The sequence below is a fragment of the Pleurodeles waltl genome, chromosome 1_1, assembly GCF_031143425.1.
Source record: "Pleurodeles waltl isolate 20211129_DDA chromosome 1_1, aPleWal1.hap1.20221129, whole genome shotgun sequence".
In the NCBI taxonomy this organism is placed as follows: domain Eukaryota; kingdom Metazoa; phylum Chordata; class Amphibia; order Caudata; family Salamandridae; genus Pleurodeles; species Pleurodeles waltl.
The window spans coordinates 128,262,627-128,289,230 of record NC_090436.1 but is presented as its reverse complement, the minus strand read 5'-3'; the positions used below and the strand labels follow the sequence as shown (position 1 = coordinate 128,289,230).

The following is a 26,604-nucleotide window of genomic DNA, read 5'->3' as shown; positions in this document are numbered from 1 at the left end:
TTTTTAATACTAAATGACTTTGCCCATACTTTTGTGACAGACCTGATGCCTTGCTGATCGACTGATGTCCTGACGACAAAGACTGATTCTGCTTGCTGATCCATACTGAGGATAGGTATAATGAGCTAAACTGTGATTATTATGCACTTTTGCTTTTTCTTTCTAGGTACCAACTATGCTGTTTTGGTAGAACCATAGTTAGATGTTTTTCCAAATTTGTGTTACTAAAATGTTTTGCATGAAGTCCAACATGCTGATGCTAATCTGATGTTAGTTAAGGGCCCTCACAAATGACTGACGATCACAGGGACTAATGTTTGATGAATTACCTTGCTGAATTCCATGTATGTTATAAGTTTGTGGCAGCTGACTCTACTACTGATTTGCACTGTAACCTTAGAATGTGTCGTAGTTAAAGCTTTGATTAGATTGCATTTCTTCCGCTGCTTTGGACAACCAGTGTTTTTTTTGTATGTGTTTCATTTGATATTAAGATTAATCTACATGACTTTAGCATTATTAATATAGGGAAATAAACATTCTAAACTTTTACTAAGGGTGTGTTTATTCATGACTGAAAGGTCATGGTGCATGATATTTACTAACTCCACTGATTATTGATTTTGTTGATTACTAATGATTGTTGATTATTGTGTATTGATTATTGATTATGTATTGGAACTATGGTAAGAACTTCTATATTGCGAGTCAAAAGGTTCATCGACCCATTTGCGTCCTCTTGTAAGTATACTTATTAAGGTCTGACGCGCTAACACTGTTCTGAGCCATAAACGTACATTTGCTGTCTATTATGACCCCCAGAAATGGCCCAAGTACTGTTTTAACAATTGAAGTAGAACTTTTTCTGATGTTTTGCCTGCACAGCGATTGCTTGAATAGCGGGGAGCTATCAACGTGGTTCCCATGTCATACGGGAAATGTGGCAAACAGCATCTGCAGTGTAGTAAACGTGCTCCTGTCCTTCACTGACGTAAGCTGCACACATACAGGTGCCTTTTCACAATGTGTTCTATTCTAGTTGTCTATGATGTGCATGCATTCCGACATGTCAGTTTCATGCCATCTCTTCTCTTTGTCCCGCTCACACAGCCTCCGCAAGCAGAACCATGAGGCACGCAAAGTTTGCAGACAAAGGGCCAGATGTAGGAAGAAAACATTTTGCGAGGTGCAAATTGCAAGTACCAGCGACTCGCAATATGCTCCTCACAAAATGGTATGCAGAAAGGTGTCTCAGACACCTTCTGCGACTCGCTATGGGGTCGCAAAGACCCACCTCATAAATATTTATGAGGTGGGTCGCAGTTTGCGACCCCATAGCGAGTCTAGGCACTCACGGGGATGGTGGCCTGCTGGAGACAGCAGACCACCATGTCCGTGACTGCTTTTGAATAAAGCAGTTTTTTTTCTTTCTTTATGCAGCCCGTTTTCCTTAAAGGAAAACGAGCTGCAAATAGAAAAAATACCGAAACCTTTTTGTTTCGTTTTTTTTCAGAGTAGGCAGTGGTCCATAGGACCACTGCCTGCTCTGAAAAAATATTTTTGTTTGCATTCACAAAGGGGAAGGGGTCCCATGGGGACCCCTTCCCGTTTGCGAATGAGTTACCATCCACTTGAACTGCGAGTTGATTTGCGACCGCTTTTGCGGTCACAAATCAACTCTACATCGCGATGCGGTCGCAAATAGGAAGGACACACCCCTTCCTATTTGCGAGTCGGAAACCCATTTTGCGAGTCGGTACCGACTCACAAAATGTGTTTCTGCATCGCGTTGGCGTTTTGCGCCTCGCAAATGGCGTTTTTCGCCGTTTGCGAGGCGCAAAAGGCTACCTACATCTGGCCCTAAATACCTTTATATCCCTAAAATCACGATTGTGTGTTTTTCTCTTCTGCTTCCGGGTCAAGGGAAACAGAGAAACACAAGCGCTTCTAAATTTTATTTCTAGCCATTGTCTCCACTTCCAGGAACACAGACCGGAAAATGCGTGTGGCATTGGCAGTAAAGCTGGGGGAACCAACTGCACCTCCACCGCTCACACCTTTGAATTTGTCTCCCCTACCGCCCAGCCCGGGAGTCCTCAACAATTAAGGCAATCTGATTCCAGTAGTAAGTTCTCTTCCCACCATTCACAGCACTATTCAGAACAGTTGCCCTCACCTATCCTGATATGCGCAGGAGCCTTTGACTACATCCCCATTCGAAACGGGCCTCCCAACATCTGTGGCAGAACAAGACACACGCATGCAGTTTAATGAATATAGCGACCATTGACACTTTTTTTCACCTTGCTTATATTTGAATTCAACAGTTTTAAATGCAACATGCATCTCATCGTGGTGCTTTGTGGGATCTGCAGTGCTCTTTTAATTTCCCTGGTCACATTGCAAATAACAGGTCAGTGTGTTGTTTTAATGCCCTCGCTCACTTATATTTTCATATTTTTTTGTATTGTTTAATTTACCCATCTTTACTGTGGTGATGGTTTTATGATCTAGCTCTACATCTGCACTGAGCTTCTAATAGCACGATGTTCTTTTCGCATTAACAACTTCATACTTTTGGATTAACTCCAGCGACAACACAAGCCCTTCTTTTGCTCTTTTTCGTGCTGATCCTTTCAAAGCAGAAGCGTAATGCTCTCTCTACACCAATAGCTCCACACCTTTGCGCTTTTCTAGTGACCGCACTCCATTTGGTTGTGAACGTTGCATGGCAGCATTGCTTTATTAATTATCTTTTCTGTTTCTCTTTTCATATTTTGCTTCTGTCCAGACTGAGCTACCACGTTAAGGGCTCCTATGGCATGGCTTCACCATGCCTTTCTGTGGTTGCCTTCTGTTTTCCTATTTCTTTTTATAGTTTGCCCTTGACTTTACTTTATATTATCTTCTATAACCAGTGTTTTTTATTTATTTATATTTTCTTTTTTTTGGTTTACACATTTATTCATTTATGAGCTTTCTCATGCAGATGCTGTGACACGACCTTAAACCTTGGTTTATCCTTTTAAAGTAATTTCGTAATTGACATACAGCTTTCAGGCTTGATTTACTTTGTGTGCCATGTGATCCAATATCGTGTTGAGAAAGTTAATTCACTATGTAAGTATTCTGATTATTTTCTTCCAGAATCCTTGATGTTAACAGCAATACTTGTTTATATTGGATTTTCTTGAATAATTAATTTGGCATTGTTATGTTCACATATGTGCACAGATGTCTTATGGGACTAAGAAGAATGTTTTACATTTATTCTTTTGAAAATAAGAAGAGTAAGTTTCAAGTGCATACCGCAATTATTCCATCGGTTTGAGAATGTTTCATTGTTTTTCCTATATCACACATCTTTCCTCACTAGTTAGTCTTATCTTTTTGTGGATCTCTGCACCGTTGCATGTTAGGTCAGCACTGCTTTTTAGTTTTCACCTATACAGCCCCTGTGCTGTGCTTGGGAAATCTATTTTATGTAATGTAAATCATAAAAGGGGCTTTCATCCAGCCCTTGCTTTTCATTGGTGTATGTGCTTGCCACACAAAAAAAGTGGTATTAATCCCATAGGGGAAACCTATTGCTTTTACCAATGCTTGTTCCATTAGGAGCCAGCAAATACATTGTCCCATCGCTGCCCAATAGTACAATTTAAAGTCAGGAAGGCCCAACCTCCCCATTTAATTAATCCAATGGATCTCCTTACTCTTTCATTTCCCCATTAAACGCTGCCAATGGTTGAGTCTAGCCGATGTGTAGTCCTCTGACACTATTCAAACTATAACCTATATTGAAGCAGTAGCATTATGCTTTGGAGAATTATCAGAGTATAAATTGAATACCAACAAAAGCTATGTAATTTGATTAAGAAGATCTTCTGAAACAATGTGTACCTCAAATGTGCCACGTTGAGCGATGTAATATGGTAAAAATGAATATTTTTCCAAAGTTTCAATTTGTTTTGAGAAATATCACTTCTTGTCCTCAATTCATTTTTTAGGTTGCACCATTACTGCCACTACAATATTAACACCACCACCATTACCCCCAACATCATCCAACCATTACTACCACCACCATTAAACCTACAAACATCAACTTGCACCTCCTCTACTACTGTTACCAGAACCACCATTATTACCACCACACTTCCTCTATCACCATCATCAGTGTCACTTTCATTACTATCACTATCACCACTATCGCCAACACTACCACTGTTATCACTACCACTTCTGCTACCATTGTCACCACCACTATCTCCATTATCAATACCACTATCACACCGTTACCAGTATTACCACAAGTACTACTCTTACCACAACCAAAGATACCACAACTATCATCATCATTGCTACTACTACTATCACTACTACCACAGCACCACCATCCTTATCACTATCAACTGCATCACGACTACTACTGCAAACATTATCACCACCATCAATGCTACTACCACCATCACTACGATCATTAATATCACCATCCAACACCTACACTACCACCACCACAAAGTTTTCATCTTTCTGTTTGTAATTTTGACACTGTTAGAAAAATTATGATGTGAGCTTGCATGTGACATTATGTGGCTTTGCCAATGCTTATTTCTATTTGAAACCAACGTTGGACTGTGTTCAGAACTAACTACCTCAATTTTTGACGTTTTGGGTATAGCTTTCTTGTGTTGACCGGTCCTACTGAGTTGACCACACCACAGTCTTCTCCAGATCACACTATTGTTCTGAGCTACAGGTTTGAAAAACACTGCTCTAAACACAATGCAAAGATTGGTACCATAACCTACCTTGTTTAAGATAAACAGCCACTCCTAAAATGATGAGCAGTATAAGAGTTTTGATGGCAAGGGAAGAGTAGAGCAGAATGCCATACAGAGAACTGTCATTTCCTGATTTGAACTTGAAAAAGTAGACGGCTCCCTCAGCTTTTCCATGGTTGTTTGAGGCGATGCACGTGTATTTTCCATCCTGGTCTAAGTAGTGCAACTCAGTTACTTGATGGACATAGCTTGTCTTTGCAACCGGAGTGTGGTTCTTGTGTCGAGGATTAATCCAAAGCAAAGATGGGACTGGCTCGCCTTCCGCTGTGCAGCGTGCACTGTAGCCATGATTGACATCAAACGCAACCGTGATATTGAGAATCCTGGGCGGAGCTAGACAATTCAAAACAAAGGTACATCCAGTGTAATGTATGTTTATATATCATTCATTAATACAATTGTGAATATCTCCAGGTGATGAATGCACAAATAAGTAACAACGTAACAAGCAAGTGTGACATATATTATGTGAGGATGATGGGGTAGATTTTTGTGCATGCACAGTTGAATTTTTACTCTTAAATTCTCCTAGGTCTATTCTTAGTCTTGGAAGATTGCTTCATTCTTTAGGAGAACTGTTGCTTTTCATTTTCCTATATGCCCCATCAATGTCATACATATATTATTTAATGAGCGGGCTCATAGTTCGATCTTCAGGTACTTCCAGAGCTATGTTTAATATTGTTTAATTCTACATGTTTAAATGTTTCCATGGCTGTGCTAAAAAAAATTTGTTTAACTTTTCGGGAAGCTATTTAAATAAAGTATAAGCAGTCTCCTAGAGTGCAGGCTTCTGAGGTTCAATGAGGCTGGGTCAGACTGGGATAAACCTGTAGGTCCTCCCATGCTCTTACTCATTAGACAAGCTGTTTTAGTGATAATCACTACAGAGGAGAGATATTCAGAGATGAAAGGCTCTGTGATAAGATGTGGTAAGTAACAGAAATGGATGAAACCAACACTTCATCTTTTGAGGGATGGCCAGGCCTAATGTGTGATGTCACATGGACTACACTGCCTTCCACCACATCACAGACAAAAAAGGTAGGAAGGTTACTTCTATTGCTGACAACGCATGTTTCACCTTCATCTAGATCTGTACAGGTAACTGGTGGAGATGCAGGTCCTACAGCTCCAACTCTCCCTATCTTTCCTACCTTCTTAGGGTTACTGCATCACAAAAAGAACCTGGGGGGAGAAAGGTGCTGCATGAGCAAATTTCATCATTTAACCTATTTTGGTCTTCAAAGATCCAATTGAAGAAGAAAAAAGTTGGATACTACTGCACTTCACCCCATCCCCTTAATCAAGCAACAACACCCCAAAACCTTTCCATGCCTTCTCTGGAGCACATAAATGTGTTCCTCTGCAACCAGTGAACACCAGAGGACACCATAGGGCATGTGGCCGTGCTTGTGCAACAGTTGTTGTCACTCTGACAGAGTTGCTGCTGCAACAGAGGAGGGAATGCCCAGAAGGAGATAGGTGAGGGTGCCAATTGTATAAATATAATTTATTAAATGTGGAGGGAAGGATACACTCATAGCGTGTGGAAGGATGAGTGTCATCTGCACAGCAACAGATGGAGATATCAAAGTCTGTCAGTAAATTTCCTAGTATCTGTATTTAAAAATTGGAACAACTGGAGATCTGATGAACGCATGTAAAAACCACACATATCATAAGCAGAGGGTTGTGTTATAAATAAGTATGTTACACAATGAAGGTTAAATTGAAGAGAACTTTTTAATGGCCACAATCATCAACAACAACTACATCAACGTTGCCCCAACATTCTACATTCCAGAAGTGAACAAATATTGAAAAGACGAGACAGGGAGATCCAGCAGCTCAAACAAATATCCCTACCCTCTTCCTCATGATCAGTAGCCCTGAAGATGTGAACCTCTATCTGGATGGCAGTGGTGTCTGTACTGTGACATGACCAAATAGTAACCTGATGGGTCTGCAAAAGACTGAAATGATAAATGCATGATTTGTGGTAACTTTTGGGGTGGTAGAGGAGTCAAGAGCTGGGAGTTGCAAGCATAACAGAGTGCAATTAGGAGCTGCTATTATGTGGACAGGGAGTTGCATGTCACTGGCACGCTCCGTGGCATGCTCGATTGCATTCTTTTGTGGTGAGCATGCGACTAGGGATCAGAAGATAGCCAGGAATCTCACCCTGCCATCGCTATAGCTGCCGGCAGTCCTTTTCATCTCCTGTAACATGTGGAACTGCAGGAAGCAACAGCAGTAGGAGGCAGGTGCAAGGTTTTGCCATATCTTCCCCCTGAGGGTTCCCTGAATGTCCCCTAGCTGCCTCCAGCTCTTCTAGTGGATTTAATGGCTTTATTGACTCTAGTTTCTATAGTATACCATTAGGCCCAACTTCGCAGCTACTCTGCTTCTCTGGCCTTTTGTTAAATGTATGCAGCCTCAGACTTTAATGCAATAAACCCTTCTTACTATATCTTCTCTGCTGGTTCATGTGATGACACCCAAAACTTCTATCACACTTTCCTGAGGAGCTAGTAGCTTCTATGTGCTTCTGAGCTAGCCCCATGCTTCAGCTATCAATGTGAAGCTCAGAAACTCTCCCAAAAGGTGTATTTTGCAAAGGGCTCCTCTTTCATGCTTGAAGCTTCCCTCCACCATACATTGTGACTGACCTGCTCCTCCTACCTTTAGCGTAGGAGCCAGTTGTGAGGTGCATGTCAAATGGGTGACCTACGGTTTTGGTGATTTTGTGGTATGTTTGTCTGCACTCAGATGTCGCTAGCCTTCAGGAGGCTTTCCCACAATTACTTTTTAACCTCTCACATTTCCCATCCTTCTCCTACGCTGCAGTCTCATCTTCTCGGCGGGGATCAAAAGGCATAAAAAGGCAACCATTGAGGTAAAAGACGATTCCCATGTTCTTATACTATTTAGGAGATCATTCCTGGTGGCTAAGTAATCAGTCTGGTGTTCCCTTGGCTGGAAGTACTGATACTGTGTGCATCAGGCATTCCATTGGGGAGAGAAATACCTCTGGTTATAAGTTAATGGAGAGTCATTGTTTCCACATGTTTTGATTTCTTACAGGAATGTTTGCTCCCCGGGTGACAGAGAGAAGCTCCATATCTGCAGTGTTCCCATATATCTTGGAATTCTTATGCAGCGCTCGTAAAGTGGTCTTTAATGTATGCTCTTATGGCCCCTAACAAATGAACTAATGCAAGAGGTACCACGTTTATAACACTTATGGCGAGGATGACTGAGATAAGGAGAATGTACAGGTCTTTAACCCCGGATTGGGTACTTGTTGGAAACTGGCCTCTCTGAAGGGTCACCCCAAACGTTTTGCCTTGCTTCTCTTCTTTTTCTGGCCTCATTTTTGCTGGCTATAGGACTCTGGACAGTTTACCACTGCTAACCAGTGCTAAAGTGCATGTGCCCTCTCCCTAAACACATGGTAACATTGGCTCATACCCAATTGGCATATTTAATTTACTTGTAAGTCCCTAGTAAAGTGCACTACATGTGCCCAGGGCCTGTAAATTAAATGCTACTAGCGGGCCTGCAGCACTGATTGTACCACCCACATAAGTATCCCCTTAACCTTGTCTCAGGCCTGCCATTGCAAGGCCTGTGAGTGCAGCTTCACTGCCCCTTCGACCTGGCATCTAAAAGTACTTGCCAAGCCTTAAACTCCCCTTTTTCTACAGATAAGTCACCCCTAAGGTAGTCCCTAGGTAACCCATAGGGCAGGGTGCTATGTAAGTTAAAGGTAGGACATGTACATATGTGTTTTATGTGTCCTGGTAGAGGAAAACACCTAAATTAATTTTCCACTACGGTGAGGCCTGCTCCTTTCATAGCCTAGTATTAGGACTGCCCTCATATACTTTTTTAAGTGGTAGATTCTGATCTGAATGGGGTAAACAGGTCATATTTAATATGGGCAGAATGGTAATAGAGAATCATGCTTATTGGTGAGGTTGGATTTAATATTACTATTCTATAAATGGCACTTTTAGAAAGTGAGAATTTCTCTGCACTTAAAACCATCTGTGCCTTACAGCCTGTCTCCAATCAACATCTGATCTGTGCTGGTTGAAAGCTCCCTTGTGCATTTCACCCAGACAACCACAAACGCAGGACACATCTGCATACTGAATGGATCTTCCTGGGCTGGAAGGGTGGAGGGCCCAACACTTACATTTCAAAGGCCAGTGACCTGCCCCCACACAATGGACTGCTAAACCCCATACTGGAACCCTGGCAGACAAGGTCGAACTAAAAGGGTGAACTTTTGCACTTCAAAGCCACTCTTTGAAGTCTCCCCCAATTCAAAGGCATTTTGGGGTATGTAAACTGGGTCTCTGACCCCACCAACTCAGACACTTCTGGACCTACACCTGCACCCTGTCAAGAGGAACTGCCTGGCTGCCCAAAGTACTCATCTGGACTGCTTTCCTGAGAAGGACAGCTGCCTTGCTGTTGCCCTGCTGCCCTGCTGGCCTCTGACTGCACTGGATTGAAATTGCCTCCTGTTTTCTGAAGTCTCAGGGCCAAAAAGACTAAGGGCCAGATGTAGCAAAGGGTTTTACCCATTCTGTGTCTATGTGAAAATGTGTTCGTACATATGGCCCTTCTGGAAACTCCTTGTGCGTAGAAAAACGATGCACCGCTTGCTGAAATCGACACAAAGCCTGTCTTGAGACCGAGAAATCGCCGCACAGCCAACCGGAACGACGCAGCCCCGACTTCCCAACTGGAAATTCAACGCAACGCTTGCCTTGTGATGGAAAATTCAACGCATCGCCTACCGGATCGATGCAGTGCCTGTGACTTCTTCCATCATGTCAAGGATTTTCCCTGCATCGTCCCTGGGCATCAAAATATCCCGCACTGAAGTGAGAAACCAAGACTGCGCTATGAAAAATGAAGCAAGCTCCTTGCAGTGTGTAAAGAAATGACGCATCATCTGTGCCTGGTCAGAAAATTCAACACACACCCTGTTTTTCCACGCATCTCCTCCTCTGCAGTCTCTGTGTGTCGTTATTTTTGACGCAATACCATGTACTGCGAGTAACAAAAAGACAACTGTTTATTTTTAAGGATTAAGGGCCTGATTACGACCTTGGAGAGGGGATTACTCTGTCCCAAATGTGACGGATATCCCATCCGCCATTTTACAGGTTCCATAGGATATATGGAAGTTGTAATACGGTGGGCGGGATATCTGTTCAGGACGGAGTAATCCCCTCCGCCAAGGTCATAATCAGGCCCTAAGACTTTTAAACTTTTAAACCTTTTAAAAGTGATATTTAAACTTGTGCTTATTGGATCTTTGTCGTTTTTACCTAATTTTATTCAGATAAATATTCTCTATTTTACTAAACCTGCGTGGTGTATTTTTATGGTGTTTTCACTGTGTTACTGTATGATTTATTGCACAAATATTGTACACATTGCCTTTTAAGTTAAGCTACCAGAGGGTGGGCGTAGCATAATTTGTGTGTGACTTACCCTGACTAGGATTGTGGTCCCTTCTTAGACAAGGGTGTATACCTCTGCTATATAGAGACCCCCATTTCTAACAGTAATTTTCCTTATTTTAACATGAAAAGAAGAATGGGTAACTTTACAGCCTTGAACAATGAGTCACATCTGGAGGGAATGAGCTAGAAGCAACAGTGATTGGCCAAATTCAAACAGTTTCTGTTACCAGAGTGACAAGTGAACAGATCTACAACATACCCTCTGGAAAAGAAGCAGTCTTGTAGGCCAACCCAATAAAGAGAGAGTCCCAATATTGACTTCTCTGAGCAGCGGCCAAATGAGGAACTCCAGGGCTGTTCTAAAGAATGATGCAGGAAGTCCTGCAACTTTATTTCATGTTGAAGGAAGCAAGGGCTGCACTGGATAAAGAATGTTGCAGTAAAAGATTCTAACAATAACTGATGTCTAGAATACATCCATGCTACAAACAATTATTACGATTCCAACAGAAACAACATCCATTATAACTGATAGCCAACATAGTACAGGGAGGGCTACCAGAAACAGAAGAACATTCATTATTTACACCTTTTTAAACCTATTTGCTATTTGAAATGTTCTTTCAAGTTCACCATTTTGCATACTTTTTTCATTACATCTTGTTATGGTGATATCTCCACCAGTGCCATTGGGTACTGCAGGTGAATGAGTGAACATGACAATGAGTCAATGGTTGGATGACTGGATGGATCAATTAATCAATCAATAATATTTATAAAGCGCGCTACTCACCCGTGAGGGTCTCAAGGCGCTAGGGGGTGGTGGTTTTACTGCTGCTCAAAGAGCCAGGTCTTTAGCTGCCTCCGGAAGGCGAGGTGGTCCTGGGTGGTCCTGAGGTTGGCGGGGAGGGAGTTCCATGTCTTGGCCGCCAGGTAGGAGAAGGATTTCCCACCTGCCGTGGTGCGGCGGATGCGAGGGACGGCGGCGAGTGCGTGGCTGGTGGAGCGAAGTTGACGGATGGGCATGTAGAAACTGAGGCGACGGTTGAGGTATTCGGGTCCCTTGTTGTGGAGGGCCTTGTGTGCATGGGTGAGGAGCCTGAAGGTGATCCTTTTGTTGACGGGTAGCCAGTGCAGGTGTCTCAGGTGGGCGGAGATGTGGCTGTGGTGGGGTATGTCGAGGATGAGGCGTGCCGAGGCGTTTTGTATTCGCTGAAGACGTTTCTGGAGTTTTACGGTGATTCCTGCGTATAGGGTGTTTCCGTAGTCTAGTCGGCTTGTGACGAGGGCGTGGGTCACAGTTTTTCTGAGCATGCGGAGAGTGAGGAACAGGAAGACGAGACGGCGTTGACTTGTTTGGTCATGGTGAGAAGCGGGTCCAGGATGAATCCGAGGTTGCGTGCGTGGTCTGAGGGGGTTGGTGCGGTGCCCAGGGCCGTGGGCCACCAAGAATTGTCCCAGGCGGACGGGGTGTTCCCGAGGATGAGGACTTCCGTTTTATCTGAGTTCAGCTTCAGGCGGCTGAGTTTCATCCATTCTGCGATGTCTTTCATTCCGTCCTGCAGGTTGGTCTTGGCGGTGGTAGGGTCCTTGGTTAGGGAAAGTATCAGCTGGGTGTCGTCGGCGTAGGAGATGATGTTGATGTTGTGTTTGCGTGCAATGTCGGCGAGGGGGCTCATGTAGACATTGAAGAGAGTCGGGCTGAGCGAGGAGCCATGTGGGACGCCGCAGATGATCTCGGTGGGATCCGAGCGGAACGGCGGGAGGTAGACTCTTTGGGAGCGGTTAGAGAGAAAAGAGGCGATCCAGTCCAGGGCCTGTCCTTGGATACCGGTGGAGCGGAGGCGGGATATTAAGGTGCGGTGGCAGACAGTGTCGAAGGCAGCCGAGAGGTCGAGGAGGATGAGGGCGGCTGTTTCTTCGTTGTCCAGCAGAGTTCTGATGTTATCGGTGACTGCGATGAGAGTGGTTTCCGTGCTGTGGTTGGCTCGGAATCCAGACTGGGAGGGGTCAAGCAGGTTGTTGTCTTCGAGGAATTTGGTCAGTTGCTTGTTGACGGTCTTCTCGATGACTTTGGCAGGGAAGGGGAGGAGCGAGATGGGGCGGAAGCTCTTCAGGTCGCTGGGGTCCGCCGTAGGTTTCTTCAGGAGAGCGTTGACTTCCGCGTGTTTCCAGCTCTCGGGGTAGGTGGCAGATGCAAACGAGCTGTTGATGATGGTCTGGAGATGGGGGGCGATGATCGTCGGCTTTGTTGAAGATGAAATGGGGGCAAGGGTCCGAGGGGGCACCGGAGTGGATGGTGTTCATGGTAGTTTTGGTCTCTTCCGCGCTGATGTGTGTCCAGGCGTTGAGGGTGATGGCTGGTGCTGTGGGTTCTGTGGTGGTTGGCTGGGTCTGTGGACCGAAGCTGTCGTATAGGTTGGTGATCTTTCGATGGAAGAAGGTAGCGAAGGAGCTGCAGAGTTCTTGTGAGGGCGTGATGGAGTTGGAGCTGGCGTTGGGATTGGAGAGCTCTTTGACGATGTTGAAGAGTTCCTTGCTGTTGTGAGTGTTCTTGTCCAGTCTGTCTTTGAAGGATGTTCTTTTGGTGGCGCGGATCAGCTGATGTTGTTCGCGGGTGGCGATTTTGAGGGCAGACATGTTTTCTACGGTGTGGTCTTTACGCCAGGTTTTCTCGAGGATACAGCAGTTTTTTTTGGATTCCTTGAGGGCGTCTGTGAACCATTGAGGTTTCCTGGTGTTGGTCTGTCTTGGGAGGCGTCTGAGGGGTGCGAGGTTGTCAGCGCAGTTGGTGATCCATTGTGTGAGGCTGAGGGCTGCGTTGTTGGCATCGGTGGTGATGGTAGGTTGGTTGTGGCTGAGAGTGGAGAGTAGCTGCTCAGTGGAGATTTTGTTCCAATGTCTGCGTGAGATGGGTTGTGTGCGAAGGTGGAGAGTCTTGCGTCTGAAGGTGAAGTGGACACATCTGTGGTCAGTCCAGTGTATTACGGAGGAGTGGCTGAAGGATACGTGGTTGCTGGCGGAGAAGATGGGGTCGAGCGTGTGTCCGGCGATGTGGGTGGGGGTGTTCACCAGTTGCTTGAGACCGAGGTTGTCGAGAAGGGTGGTGGTGTTGGTGTCGTTGTTCTGCTCCAGGTGGAAGTTGAGGTCTCCGAGGAGGATGTAGTCCGGCGAGGCTAGGGCGTGCGGGGAGATGAAGTCTGTGATGGATTCGCTGAAGAGAGCGCATGGTCCAGGGGGTCTGTAGATGAGAGTTCCTCTGAGGGTGGTCCTGGGGTCGGTGTGGATCTGGAAGTGCATGTGTTCGGCGGCGAGGGGGGTGTCTTCGGTGGAGGTGGTGACGTTGATGGAGTTCTTGAATATGATGGCGAGTCCTCCTCCGACTTGGTTGGTGCGGTCTCTCCTGGCGATCTTGTAGCCGTCGGGGATGGCTATGGCGATGTCGGGGACCGAGGAGGCGTTCATCCAGGTCCCAGTGATGAAGGCGACGTCCGGTGCGGTAGAGTCCAGGAGGTCCCATAGTTCAATGGCGTGCTTGTGGACGGAGCGTGCGTTGATGAGGATGCATTTCAGGTGGTTATTGGTGCGTGGGCTGGCGGGCGGGGTGCAGTCGCGGTGGAAGGTATGCTTGCAGGTAAGACATGCGAAGGGTCCATGAGTGCGTTTCGGGTTGGCTTGGAAGCATGTTGTAGAACGTCCCGGGTTGAGTGCGTGGAGGGAGGCGGGGTCCTAGCGGTGCTGCGGGGTTTGGGAGTGCTGGGGGCCAGGGGTCGTGGCGCTGGGGGCGGTCCAGGCGCAGACGGGCTTGCCTTTGGCGCGCCAGCGGCGCGCCCGCACAGCGGCCACCATAAGAGGGAGGAGGGGGGGAGGAGGGGTCAGCCGGGGGCGGGAGGCGGGAGGGGGGGCGACGAAAGGGAGCAGGGGGGGCGGGACCGCAAGGGGGTGGCGGCGGGAAAGCAGAGGGCGGGGGCGGGGGTCAGATAGAAGGGAAAGAAGAGAAGGAAGGGAAAGTGTGAAAAAGAGGAAAAACCACAGGAGAAGGAGGCGAAAAACGAGGAGCAAGGGCAAGAGGGGAAGCGAAGAAGAATGGACGAGAGAGAGAGCGGAGAAGGAGGAGGAAAAATGGACTACAGAGGAAGAGCAGAATACTAAAGAAATGGACACCAGAGGAAGAGCTGAACACTAAGGAAATGGACTAGAGAGGAAGAGCAGAACACTAAGGAAATGGACACCAGAGGAAGAGCAGTAAAAGAAGGAAAATGGAGTGCAGAGGGAGAGCAGAAAGCGAAGGAAAATGGAGTGCAGAGGGAGAGCAGAAAACGAAGGAAAATGGAGTGCAGAGGGAGAGCAGAAAACAAAGGAAAATGGAGTGCAGAGGGAGAGCAGAAAGTGAAGGAGAATGGGCTACAGAGGAAGAGGTGAAAACGAAGGAAATGGACACCAGAGGAAGGGCAGAAAACGAAGGAAAATGGAGTGCAGAGGGAGAGCAGAAAGCGAAGGAAAATGGAGTGCAGAGGGAGAGCAGGAAACAAAGGAAAATGGAGTGCAGAGGGAGAGCAGAAAACGAAGGAAAATGGAGTGCAGAGGGAGAGCAGAAAACGAAGGAGAATGGGCTACAGAGGAAGAGGTGAAAACGAAGGAAATGGACACCAGAGGAAGGGCAGAAAACGAAGGAAAATGGAGTGCAGAGGGAGAGCAGAAAACGAAGGAAAATGGAGTGCAGAGGGAGAGCAGAAAACGAAGGAAAATGGACAGAGAGAGGACAACAGAGGTACGAAGAGAATTTGGAAGAGAGAGAGCTCAGAAGACAGAGGTGAGTAACGAGGGGCTGGACAGGGGGGAGCGCAGGGAGTACTTACGGTTTGCTAGGAGGTGGCAGGAGCCTGGGCAGGTGGAGCTGCAGCGGCGGGGGAAGCAACCTACCCTAGGGTGAGTCTGCATATGGGTGGGTAGATCAGTAGGTCACTATGAATAGATGAAGTTTTTGCAGTTACTGGGAAAGGGCAGAGTCTAGGATAATATCAGTGTGGTGTGGGACAAATGCGGTATATGGAGCCAATGTGGTGTGCATGGAGGCAAAGCAATTTGTATTGGTGCTGGGGAAATGTCATGAGAAACTGTAGTCTTTGCAGGGGCAGTGTGTGAGGCCTGATGTGCAGGGCCTTGGTGATGTATGAAGTCTTGGATGTTTTGTGGGTGTGAGTCCCACCTCCCCAACACACACACACTCCACAGGCACACTTTGGGCAGGTATAGGCAGGTATGCTTCCCTGGGAAGAGGAGCAGGCCCTGTGGAGAGATGGACTACATTGGGTCAGCTGCCAAAAGATTCCAGAATGTCAGGGGCTTAGCTTTTACTGATGCGGTAGGTTCAGTGGCCCTGGGGCCCAACGGTCTGAAGAGTCCATCAAAACCTGATTATTGTTGTATTTTATAATTCAAACAACAGCCTGGGGGTTCAATTCCTTCGTTGCTCTTGTTCCAATGACATACTGGCTATGCTACTGCAGAATATTTGATTGCCTTCTTGCCATCAGAGGCCACTGCTTTTGCATGACTAAGCAAGGACAGGAGTCATAGGTGTCAAGCACCAAGGCCAGGGCCGCTCTCAGTTGGGGCGTGGGCAGGATTCCTTAGCAGGGGCACCAGGTTTTGGAACCACCTTCTTGTTCACGTCAGTGCTTGCTTTTATTTAAGGCCTGGTCACAGCAGTGAGGGAGCCTTCTCATGGCCTAGGTAAGAACATTTGGCCTTGAGTGACTGAGGTTCTCACTGCCAAACACTGAGACATCTAAAGTGAAGAATGTGAATAATATAGGGCCTGATTCACAAAGATAAATCACACTTTTGAGTAAGTTTACCATTTTCCGGTATTCACAAACTCCGAGTGCAAGTTACTAATGTATTAAAAGAAAAGTGTAAGTCCAGCACTGCATATGGCCAACCACTGGCACTGCAACACTCTCCCATAGACAATAATGGAGGTTGCAGTACCAGTGGTTGGCCATGTGTAGTGCAAACATACAGTTTTTGAATTCCAAAAACTAGTAAACTTACTCGAAGTGCAATTTGTAAATCAGGCCAATAGAGTGCAGATTCCTTTCACACTACTGCATCAATGAAATGTCAATATTCCGATGTGCAGGTAAAACCCCATAGATCCTGAATGACAGAGTGTATCAGTGACTTACAATTGTGGGGTGATAAATATGTGATTGGGGCTTAAAATAACTAATAGCCAAGGCCCCGACCTTTGCCTTCACTCATGCTCTAAAAATAGTGTAAGCTTTGCAAGATAGGGAAAGAAAGGAGCTCTTTTACTTAGTTTCAGGAAGGATCTTTTGGTTCCTCTTTCAACAATGTGTATTATTTAAGTTGAGGAAGAAGTTTGCATAATAATGCTTTTGCAGTACACCAGGTGTTGCTTTACACATCATTGCTGAAATCCTTGTAATATATGTGAGTGTGTTGCGGAAAACTATCTGCTAAATATTTGGGGATACTCAAAAAGTTGAGGATGCTCAGAGCTAACAGACCCACTCACCACAACCGAACTGTATAATACTTTCATCGAAAGTGCTACAATCCCAAGGGTCCCAAGTCTATGAATAAGGATGTTAATTTACTATTGTTTAACTGTAGTTTTGTTCACCTAAGTTACGTCTATGTGCTTATAATAGATGACCACCTGGACCACCTTTTATGAATAAAGAAAATCGGTCAAGTCAAGGTGTCTCTAAAATATCATACATTGTATAACTGAGGAACCATGAGCCATGGTGGCAAGTTGTTCTGATGTCTTTGAATATGGACACCAAGGGCGTTTGGGGTGCAAAAGACTGCGTTACTCTCCAAAATGAGGCTAATATTCACATCATGCACAAAAGGAAGAAATAGGTCTGTCACTGACTCATACTCAAAGCCACTGGAAATATAGACAGTGGAGGAGCAATTTATGCAGCACAGGTGACTTAATTATGTGGCAGGAAAAGGCACACTATGCAGCTAAAGCAGCACATTTTGTAATAGTATTACTTCATTTTTACACGTTAATACTGTCTGGGTAAAGGTTCCAACCTCTTTAGTACCAGATTAACACCCAAAGACAGAAATAAGAAACTGAAAAGTGACCGTCAGCTTTTACGAATGTCCTCCTGCTGTGCAGCAACACATCCTGCTGCGTTTTCTGATCAATTTAGCTAGAAATAATTTTGTTTGTTGAAATCTACAGATTATGTAGCACGTGATGTATTATTTGGCAAAAGCAGCAAATCCATAATTATGTGAAAACTGCCGCAGCTGCAAAATTGCATAATACCAGTAACCCTACCCATAGTACCAGCTTTGTGAACAAGGAAGCACTCTGCTCAGTAGTGGGCCTTGAAGGTAAAAATATACCTTTTAATTTTTATCATGCAAGACACTTGAAGAGTGTAGGTCATTCCAAAGCTACTTAGAATATGAAGTTCAAAATATTATTTGTACATATCTAGTAAGACTCCTGTTGGGAAACACATTTAGGGGCATATTTATGAGCCCCGAGCGCCACCTTGTGCTAAATTTACGCATTTATTTAGACGCAAATGTGGCGTTAAGGTGGCATTTCTCACGCACCATATTTAGAAAGTGGCACAATGCTTGCATTGTACCACTTTGTAACACCTTGCTCCACATTATGCCTGCGCCATGCATTATGTATGCAAAGGGGGCATTCTGGTGCTGGGGGGCTGTAAAAATGGGGCAAGGGAATCTACAAGATTCCTTTGGCCCATTTTTATCAGCATTTTTTAATGACTGCTAAGTGCAGGCGTTAAAAAGAGGCTCCCACTGATTACAATAGGTCTCTGGGTGCTCTGCGCCATCATTTGTGATGTTAGTCCTACAAAGCGCCAGACTAGCGTCAGAAATTATGACGCTAGTCACCCTAACTACCGCCATGATGCACCGTATTATAAATACGGCGCTACCATGGGGCGTTAGGGGGGCGCTAAGGGACGCCAGAAAAGTGGTGCTGCACTAGGCACGACTTTTCATAAATATGCCCCTAATTTTTTACTCCCAAAAAATATAATTTACTCAATTAGAGAGTGTGGTAACTTTTAAAAAATCTCCCTTGGGCCTTGAACACAAAGCTGCAAAGTCACAGCATAACAGTGATGATTGCATTTCCATTTTTTTGCCTCTTACCCACTAGATTCAGTCTTGTTCCAGTTTTAGTCTCATATTTGTCGTGACGATCTGTGGAGAGCTCAATGCGGCAAAAGTATCTGTCTTCGTCGCTCCACGTCAGACTGTCAATCCTGATGGAGGCATTGTTGGTCCTGGGATTGCCCAGCAGCTTGAACTTGTTCTTGAAGCTGAGTGTTGTCTTGCAGGAGTCGTGGGAGCTGTGAGTGACGCACTTGAAGATAACTGTGCCGTTGTATGGCTCCTTGATCCTCCAGATGACGGCCATCGAGCCGTTGTAGTTCTTGTGCGGGTGAGTGAATGTGCACAACAATGTCGCCATTTTACCCACGACTCCTGTTACCTCTTGTGGGACCAGAAAAGACCAGCCATTCGCCTCAGCACCTAAGGACAATATAGCAGGGTTAGTGCATTCCTCTAAACAAAGCACATCACCTCAGTTTTATCACTGACACGAAGAGGCTGGATCGATTGTAGTTTTAACACAGTCCCTATTAAGAAAATCCAACTTCTCACCTTACTAATTTTTGGAGAGTTGGTTCACCATTTAGCCTCTTCTGTACACCCTTAAAAATTAAATGAAACAATTAAAGGAGGCACTTGAGTCTTTCAAACATTGAGTGGCTGTCACCCAGTATTAACTGTGAGTATCTGGGATGTATGCAATAACCAGGCTGAATACAGGAAGGAGCAGACTTACTATGCTTTCGCACAACACAGCAAAGCAACTTGCTGTGGCGTGTTGCATGAAAAAGAGAGCAGAAATGCTTAATCTTTACAGAGATATGGAGCATTTCTGCTCGGCCTTGCACTAGCGCACTGTTTCTGTCTAGCACCAACGCAGGTCACCTTGCACCACAGTGCAAGAGTGCCTGCAATACAAGCAGTATTGTTTTTGTGCTCTGTGTACTGCTTTGCTTTACTTTGTATTTACTAAAACCATGCAAAGCTACACAAAGTGGTTTTGCAAAGATCGGTAAAATGCCCAAAAACATTTTATGTTGGCGCTGCAAAACAAAACATTGAGGCAAAATCATAGTAGATACAAACCAAAGTGTCAACTCTGTGTGTCAGGGATCTATGCAGTAACCAGGCCAGGCATATATACACTGAGTAATGACTCTGCATGCTGGGTATGAATACATTACCCAAGCCTAGGATGTACTGACTGTCCATGCTGGGGATTTATGCACAACAAAGGCCAGGGACATACACACAGAATATTGACTCTACGTGCTTTGACCTATCTGAGGTACAGAGGGCTTTGGGGAGTGTAGCAGAGGCAAGGCACCTGGTCCAGAGGAGGTCCCAGTGGATGTGTTCATGGAGTGTCAGGCCCTATGGGCACCTGTCCTCATGAATATCTTCAACACCATTGCAAGTGGTGGGCCCCCGACTACATGGCAAGAGTCAATAGTTATCCAAATATATAAAAAGGGGGAAAAGTCACAACCTAAGAACTACAGACTCACACTCCTATGTGATTCGACCGCCAAAGTTATGGGCAGGATCTGTCCCTTCCTGCACAAAAACAATCCTGCATGCAACGCAAGCACCCTTGCACCACAGTGCAAGGGTGCCTACGTTGGTTCTAGGCTGCCAGAAGGGTGCCAGTGCAGGGGATAAGGCAAATATGCACCACATTGCCTTAAATACAACACACTCCTGCCCTTTTCCTGTCATGCAGTTCAAAGCAGCAGGGTGACTTTCTGCGCTGCACTGCATGTCATTCTCGTAAATAGGCCCCTAGTGCTGAATATGCATGCTGTGGGCCCACACAATGACAATCCACCACAAATTGAAGAAATAGGAGTCACTGCACGACTGCAAATATTTTCTCTACTGGGGGAAGCACAACTTCAGAATTAAGCATGATAATCAGAGGTTAATTTGAGCCCGTGCTTGCCAGTGGGGTTGGGGGGTACCAGCACTTATTTTTTGGGGGACAGCCCTTATTTTTCCTCCTCAGGCATTTACTACGAGCAAAAGACAGTAATGGGAAATAAGGAGGAAGAGAGAGACGTAAAAGTGTCAAAAGGGAGAAAGCAGAAAGCTGCAAGAGTGAGATGAAGTGGCAGGGGTGGCAATAGATTAAAGAGGCCCAAGATGCCTTCAGGGTAACATTGCCTCAGTATTCTATGGTCACACATTTAATTACAGCAGCGGCGAGTTTCAGAGGAAAGCTTTGAGCACTGGCACATTGCTATTTACAAATTAACCACTGATGCTAATTCTCAAGTAGCTTCATCTATGGGTTCTGGCACTCACGTAAAGTTCTGGACACAGTGGGTATTAACATACTGGCAGACAGTTTTGTCATATTTTTAGATTTGTCTCGAGGTTTTGAGCAATAACCAGCAGAAACAAGGTTTTGGTCCTTAACTCATAATTCCCCGAATTCAAAAGACTGCCAAGGGAGACTTTTCTAAAGAAGAATGGTAGTGCGTGGTATTACAAGGGGTGGCTCCTTCGCTATGGTGAAGGAGTGTCACCCCGCTGCCTGAGCCAGAAGCAGAAAAATAAAACAATAGTTTACTATTGTTTTATTTTTCTGTTTCTAGCTCAGCCAACAGCATATGAAGGGAGGGACGGGGCTGGGCCACAGGAAGTGGGAGGCGAGTGCACCTTAGTGTGTATGTGTGTTTGGCCGTCTGTCTGCGGCCGTCAAACACACATGCACACTTAGGTTTCTCCGGCTTGGTTGTGCTTAACACCTGGGCTGGAGAAACTGCACAGACCCCAGGGCTGTGTCTAAGCAGCAGTTATAGGATTGCTGGGGATCCAGTGCTGGTGCTAGGAGAAGAGGAGCGTGAGGCAGCAGGAGGTGGCAGGGATGGAGGCCAGGTAAATGCTTTTTTTTTTTTTCTTGTCTCCCCTCCTCTCCCCCCCACTGCATTATGCGGTGCCCGCCGCTGGGTATTAAACAGGTGCAGAAGTGCCATGATGTTTGCATTTATCTCGAGAGGGGAAACGCGTGGGTAGCCAGACGACTAAACTTGATTTCCATTCCGGAGAGTTACCAGGAAATTGAGAATCACCACCAACAAAAGTGTTTAACCATTAAAGGTCTTAAAAACATATTTCATCTTCTGTTTAACTGGCTTTGCTCTATAAAATATTCTGCCAACACCAGAAAAACAGCTCTTCTAAAAAAAGACAACATACAGTGTGAAATTCTGTCTTATTTAGTTCAGTGGTACTCAGAACAAGCAAGTCTGTGTTTGACGCATGCGCACTGAGGGGAGTGCACACCACTCCCCTCATTGCTTGTCATCCCTGTGGCCCTGCCCTTTAAAAATACACATTGTTTATTATCGTTTTTATTTTTTAATTTGCAGCTGCTGCTGCTGACGGGAAGGGGGGATGGGGGTGGGGAGTGGTGGTGCTCCCCCAGCCATAGCGGAGGGACCGCCGATGGTTTTGATCCAAAACAGGACATTTATAATTTAGCAAAACAGTAATGAATGGCGCAAACTGTTTGTGGACTGCCTGTACTGCTATGATAACACGAAGCATGCTAATTTAGGGCCTGATGTACTAGTTCTACAATCACCTGTGAATTGTGATTTTGCAAACAGACTTAACATAGTACATACGAAAATAGCTTTGCAATTTGTGATTATTTTTTGATACAAGACTCTTCATACACCTGTCCCTAAGTGTTCTAGTTTTCAACATATAGAAGGTAGATTAACTTTGAGACAAATCTCGTTTGCTGTTTACCTTGATATACCAGCACTAAACAATTGTGCAAAGTGAATCTACTCCATTTTATGCCCCACAGAAGTATTGTGTGTAATTTGGCTCATAGGTTGTCTTTCCTCCCATACTCAAATAAATACAAGGGGAAGATTTACTAAATCTTTGCACCAGGTTTGTGTCACAAAAGTGATGCAAACCAGTGTGAAGTATTGTATTTGGATTTACTCTGGAAAGGCGTCCTACAGTAATGCAAAGTAGGGTTATGTGCTACTTTGTGCTAACTTGCATCCAGGCGGAGTACTACGGGTGGTACATTGGCATTCTGATGCAGCCACCCGTGTTTTTTTATCCAAATTCCTATCTACTAACATTGGCAACCAGAGCCTTGCATTAAAAATAAATTAAGTCTCCTTGAGTCAGGCATACGTTTCCAACCTTATATGTGTGCTGTACTGCATAGCGCACATAGATAATTGGAAAAGTTAACTATGTTTAGAAGTGGTGTTTTGTACTGGAAGGGTATTCTAATACATAGGCTATGCTAAACATCACACACACACCCTCGCACTTTGATGCAGGGGTGTGCGTGCATGGTAGCCTAAGGTACACCCACACAGTAGGAGAGAGCAGCAGCACCGTATCTTAGTAGATATGGTGCTATTTCTGCTGTCTCGCTTTTACGCAAAGCAGTGCAGCAACTTTATCCCTCACTGCCAGCACCAATTCAAACATTGGAGTAATATATAATATTTAGTATTTTCAGTTGTGAAATTTACTTACTAATGTATGAAAACTGACAAAGCAAACATTTAACAAACTTTGTGGGTGTTCCAATATCCTCCTCACCCAGGAAAGAGATTTACTCCAGGATTTGATTGATGTAAATATCCAATCATTGCAGGGTGGGAAAGGTTGGGATAGGAGTTAGTGAATGTTCACAAACAGACATGTTTATGAGCATTCAAATGTACAAGTCAACCAACAAATAATCCACCCATTTCCCTTCTTGTGGGCGGAATTTACTCCCTCTAAATAGTATTCAACCATGGAGTAATAGCAAGTGAAAGTAAATGGACATGAACCTCCAAGGTCAACTTTTGTGAATTTCTGAGATAGATCTGGCAATAAATAGTCATAAAACTACTTCCGAATTGAAAATGCCTTTTTGAATCAACCGAAAATGTTGGATACGCCTTCTCACCCTTACTGTCCATTTCATAACAACCTGTAAAAAGTTAGTTTGCCACAAAAGTTTTGATTTGGAGTCTGTATATATTGAAACGGTAAGGGAAAGAAAAGGTGATACATTGTGGATATATACTGTAATGCTCTCTGAGATTATTGTGGTCACACCTAATAGACTTCCGAAGGCTGAAAAGGATACTGACCATTTAAGAGAAACAAAAAACTGCATTGTCAGGCCCGGAAAACAGGCTCTGTCATTCACTGCAATGCAGAACAAGAATTTGCAATGCAACAGGCCTCGCATTTGCTCGAGTTTGAGCTATTAGCATTGTAAACTCTTAACCAGGCTTTTCCTGACACATAAATTGAAAGAAAAAAACAAGCGCAATTGCACTATGTAAAACTCAGCGCGATCGCGCTGCGTGGAAAATAAACAGATAAAGTAGTGCAGAAATCAGGCCGAAAATATGGATCCTCGTATGTTTTCAGTACTTGGCCGGTGTGCTCCAGGAGGGCTAAACACCGGAAAAGGCATGAGGTATGCATATCTTTCACTAATTAAATCAAGCAGATTTTAAAAGGCAAGGCCACGAACCAATGAAAATGGTGGCCGTAACGTGGGCATGGTTAAAAGCCCAAAGAGAGATTACAACAGGGACGGAGCGCTTGTGCGCTCAACCCTAAAAAGGAATAATGGTAAGATACGGCATGGACTGTTGTGTCAAGGCCTCAACACGCAGCATAAGTTGAGGGACAAAGGGATAGACATAGGACGGATGACAAATGTTCAAATATGAAGTGATGTGTAGGGAGACGAATGAGTGTAATGGATAACACTGAAAAGAATTAATTGATGTTTTCTGTTGTGAATAAGTTATTGTTTTCAATGCTTTAAGGGAAATAAGAAAATATGAGTGTACATGCATTTTTTATAAAAATTGGTCAAAACTATGAATGAAAGGTGGTATGAAGAAGCGTTAAAATATAATTAAGCAATGTGGGTGAGCCTATGTCTAGTAAGTATAGGTAAAGGGTGGTCATTTACTAAAGAGACACATGAGTTCATAGGTTAGAGCGACATTTTAGTTTCCTTTGGTGAGATGAGACTGGGAAGAAGGACTTCGTCTGCATTGATCCCTGGTCTGTCTGTCGTGACTCACACATGACAATGGTTTGACTGTGTGTGCGCCTGTGTGTGTTTTTACCATGGTTATGACTCATATAAGACATTCCTTACAATTCTTTAAATGTAAAATGTTGTGCTGTGAGATGTCAAAACTAACACTTAAAGGGTGAGAAGCTTTGCAGAGTACTGTAAATATTTAATCCCGGAGCAGGATAAAAGATGGGACCTGGTGAAAATGACTGCTGCAAAATATGACTGTGAGGCGTGGAAACCTCTTCGGCAAATGGAGTGGTGAGCAAGCATCCTTTGAAATGCAGGTAAATGTCATGATGATGGGACAAAAGAAACAGCTACCATAAGATTCTTCGTGGATGGATCAGTTTTCATATGAGACAAAAGCTAGGGTTGTCTTTCTAAAATCATTGCTTAATGATAGGAGAGCAAAAGTTTTATAATGAAAGTAGAGATGGGCCTCGAAGAAGAAACTAACAAACTTGCTGTAGATAGCAAATCTATGAAGTCAGCATAGGAGAGAGAGACATGCAATCCCCCATGAAGACAAATGGAAACATTAGAATATTATTGCACGTTATCCCACCATAACCCCCTACATAGTCTTTAACACAGAGTTTATTTGAGAAAATAACGAGAAAGATACTGGCATCGGAAAAGACAAACCCCCCAAAGTCTGAACAATAAGCTCTGTGCGCCTGATTCACAAACACATTTGTAAATTTACTCCTATGGTTTTATACTTCTACTTGGAGATCTCTAAAAGAATTCCAGGAGTACTCATGTGAAATCGAGACAGGTACGGTACAGTTGTATATGCGTAATTATATATGGTGCACAGCCTCGCTTGAGTAAATGCTTACCAAAAGTGCATTTGAGTATGCTAACTTTTGATCCCTGGGACAATATTTTGCTCGGTTGAGAAAACCATTCCCCTGCTCCCCATCAGGTTTGGAGACTTCATCCCCCAAGTCCCACCATGTATTAGCATTTACTCCTGCTTTTGCAAAGGGTACATTTCCAGCCATATCCTGAGAAGAAACGAACCACAGAAAATCTGTGAATACTCACACTCGCTTGAGGGTGTTCACCACATTTTCATGGTCCACTCACTCTGGTTCCCACACTAGTCCTTCCACTACTCCTGCATACAGTTGCATGTGAGTAAATTGATCTGAGTGCAAATGTACATTTTCTGACTTGCAAAATTCAACTTACACAGGTAAAATCACGCCGCTAGCACACGTAAATTGCCCATAGATGTGCAAATGGATTTATGAATTGTGTACGGCATGAGTAAACACACCCTTGGCTGTACAGCAATCTCTTAAAACATATCCCAATCCTGTTCCACTCTTTGCAGGCCAGTATCAAGGTTTACAATCTGCACTTTCGGAGTAGCATATATTTTTCTGCACTAGGCAAGTGCCTATTCAGGCCATTGGCTGACTAAAACTAAAATATGGAATTGAATTTAAATGTGTGCAGAACAGCAGGTTGCAGCGTTGCATTACTCACCATGCCTGAAGATACAGGATGCCAATGTTATGAAGACAATCAGCCCTCTCATTCTGTTGACCTTGCGATCAGAGAGCAAAGATACTCTCCCTGTCACCAATTTCTGCAACTCCACGATGATCCTCCGCCAGGAAGATAGTTCTTTTAAAAGGATGGTAAACCCCAAGTGCCAAAGGGCGTCTGTGGAAGTGGCAGCATTTAGAAAGGCGCCCAGTGTATTACTAACACATTTGTGGTTTGCTCACGAGGATGGGTGTCTGACAACATAAATCCTCACCACAGAGGGAAGGCAGAGTGAATAATGCTTTCCTCCTATTTAAAAAAAACACAGAAATTGGAGAAGTTCATACGGTAACAATGAGACCTGCAAATTGAATGAACTAAATAGACCTAAAGTAGGATTGTTGTTTCATTACCTATGTATGTGCAACATGTATAATGTTTAATTTTAAATTGCCAACCCACATGGAGACCTTGAGGCAAACCTCTTAGAATAGAAACAGAAAACAAACTAGAAGGCGAACAATACGTTGCAGAAGAG

General features: G+C 44.5%; 1 protein-coding gene across 1 annotated transcript in view; it reads right to left on the bottom strand.

The window, feature by feature from the left end:
- Positions 1-26,246, bottom strand: part of SIGLEC15 (sialic acid binding Ig like lectin 15) — a 163,153-nt gene extending 136,907 nt beyond the window's left edge. The window contains exons 1-3 of the mRNA XM_069234958.1: positions 26,064-26,246; positions 18,521-18,904; positions 4,812-5,177 (exon numbers count right to left, since the gene is read on the bottom strand). Coding sequence (XP_069091059.1) covers positions 4,812-5,177; positions 18,521-18,904; positions 26,064-26,115 — 802 coding nt within the window. The 5' untranslated portion in view covers positions 26,116-26,246. The remainder of the gene's footprint in view (positions 1-4,811; positions 5,178-18,520; positions 18,905-26,063) is intronic.
- Positions 26,247-26,604: the final 358 nt, after the last annotated feature.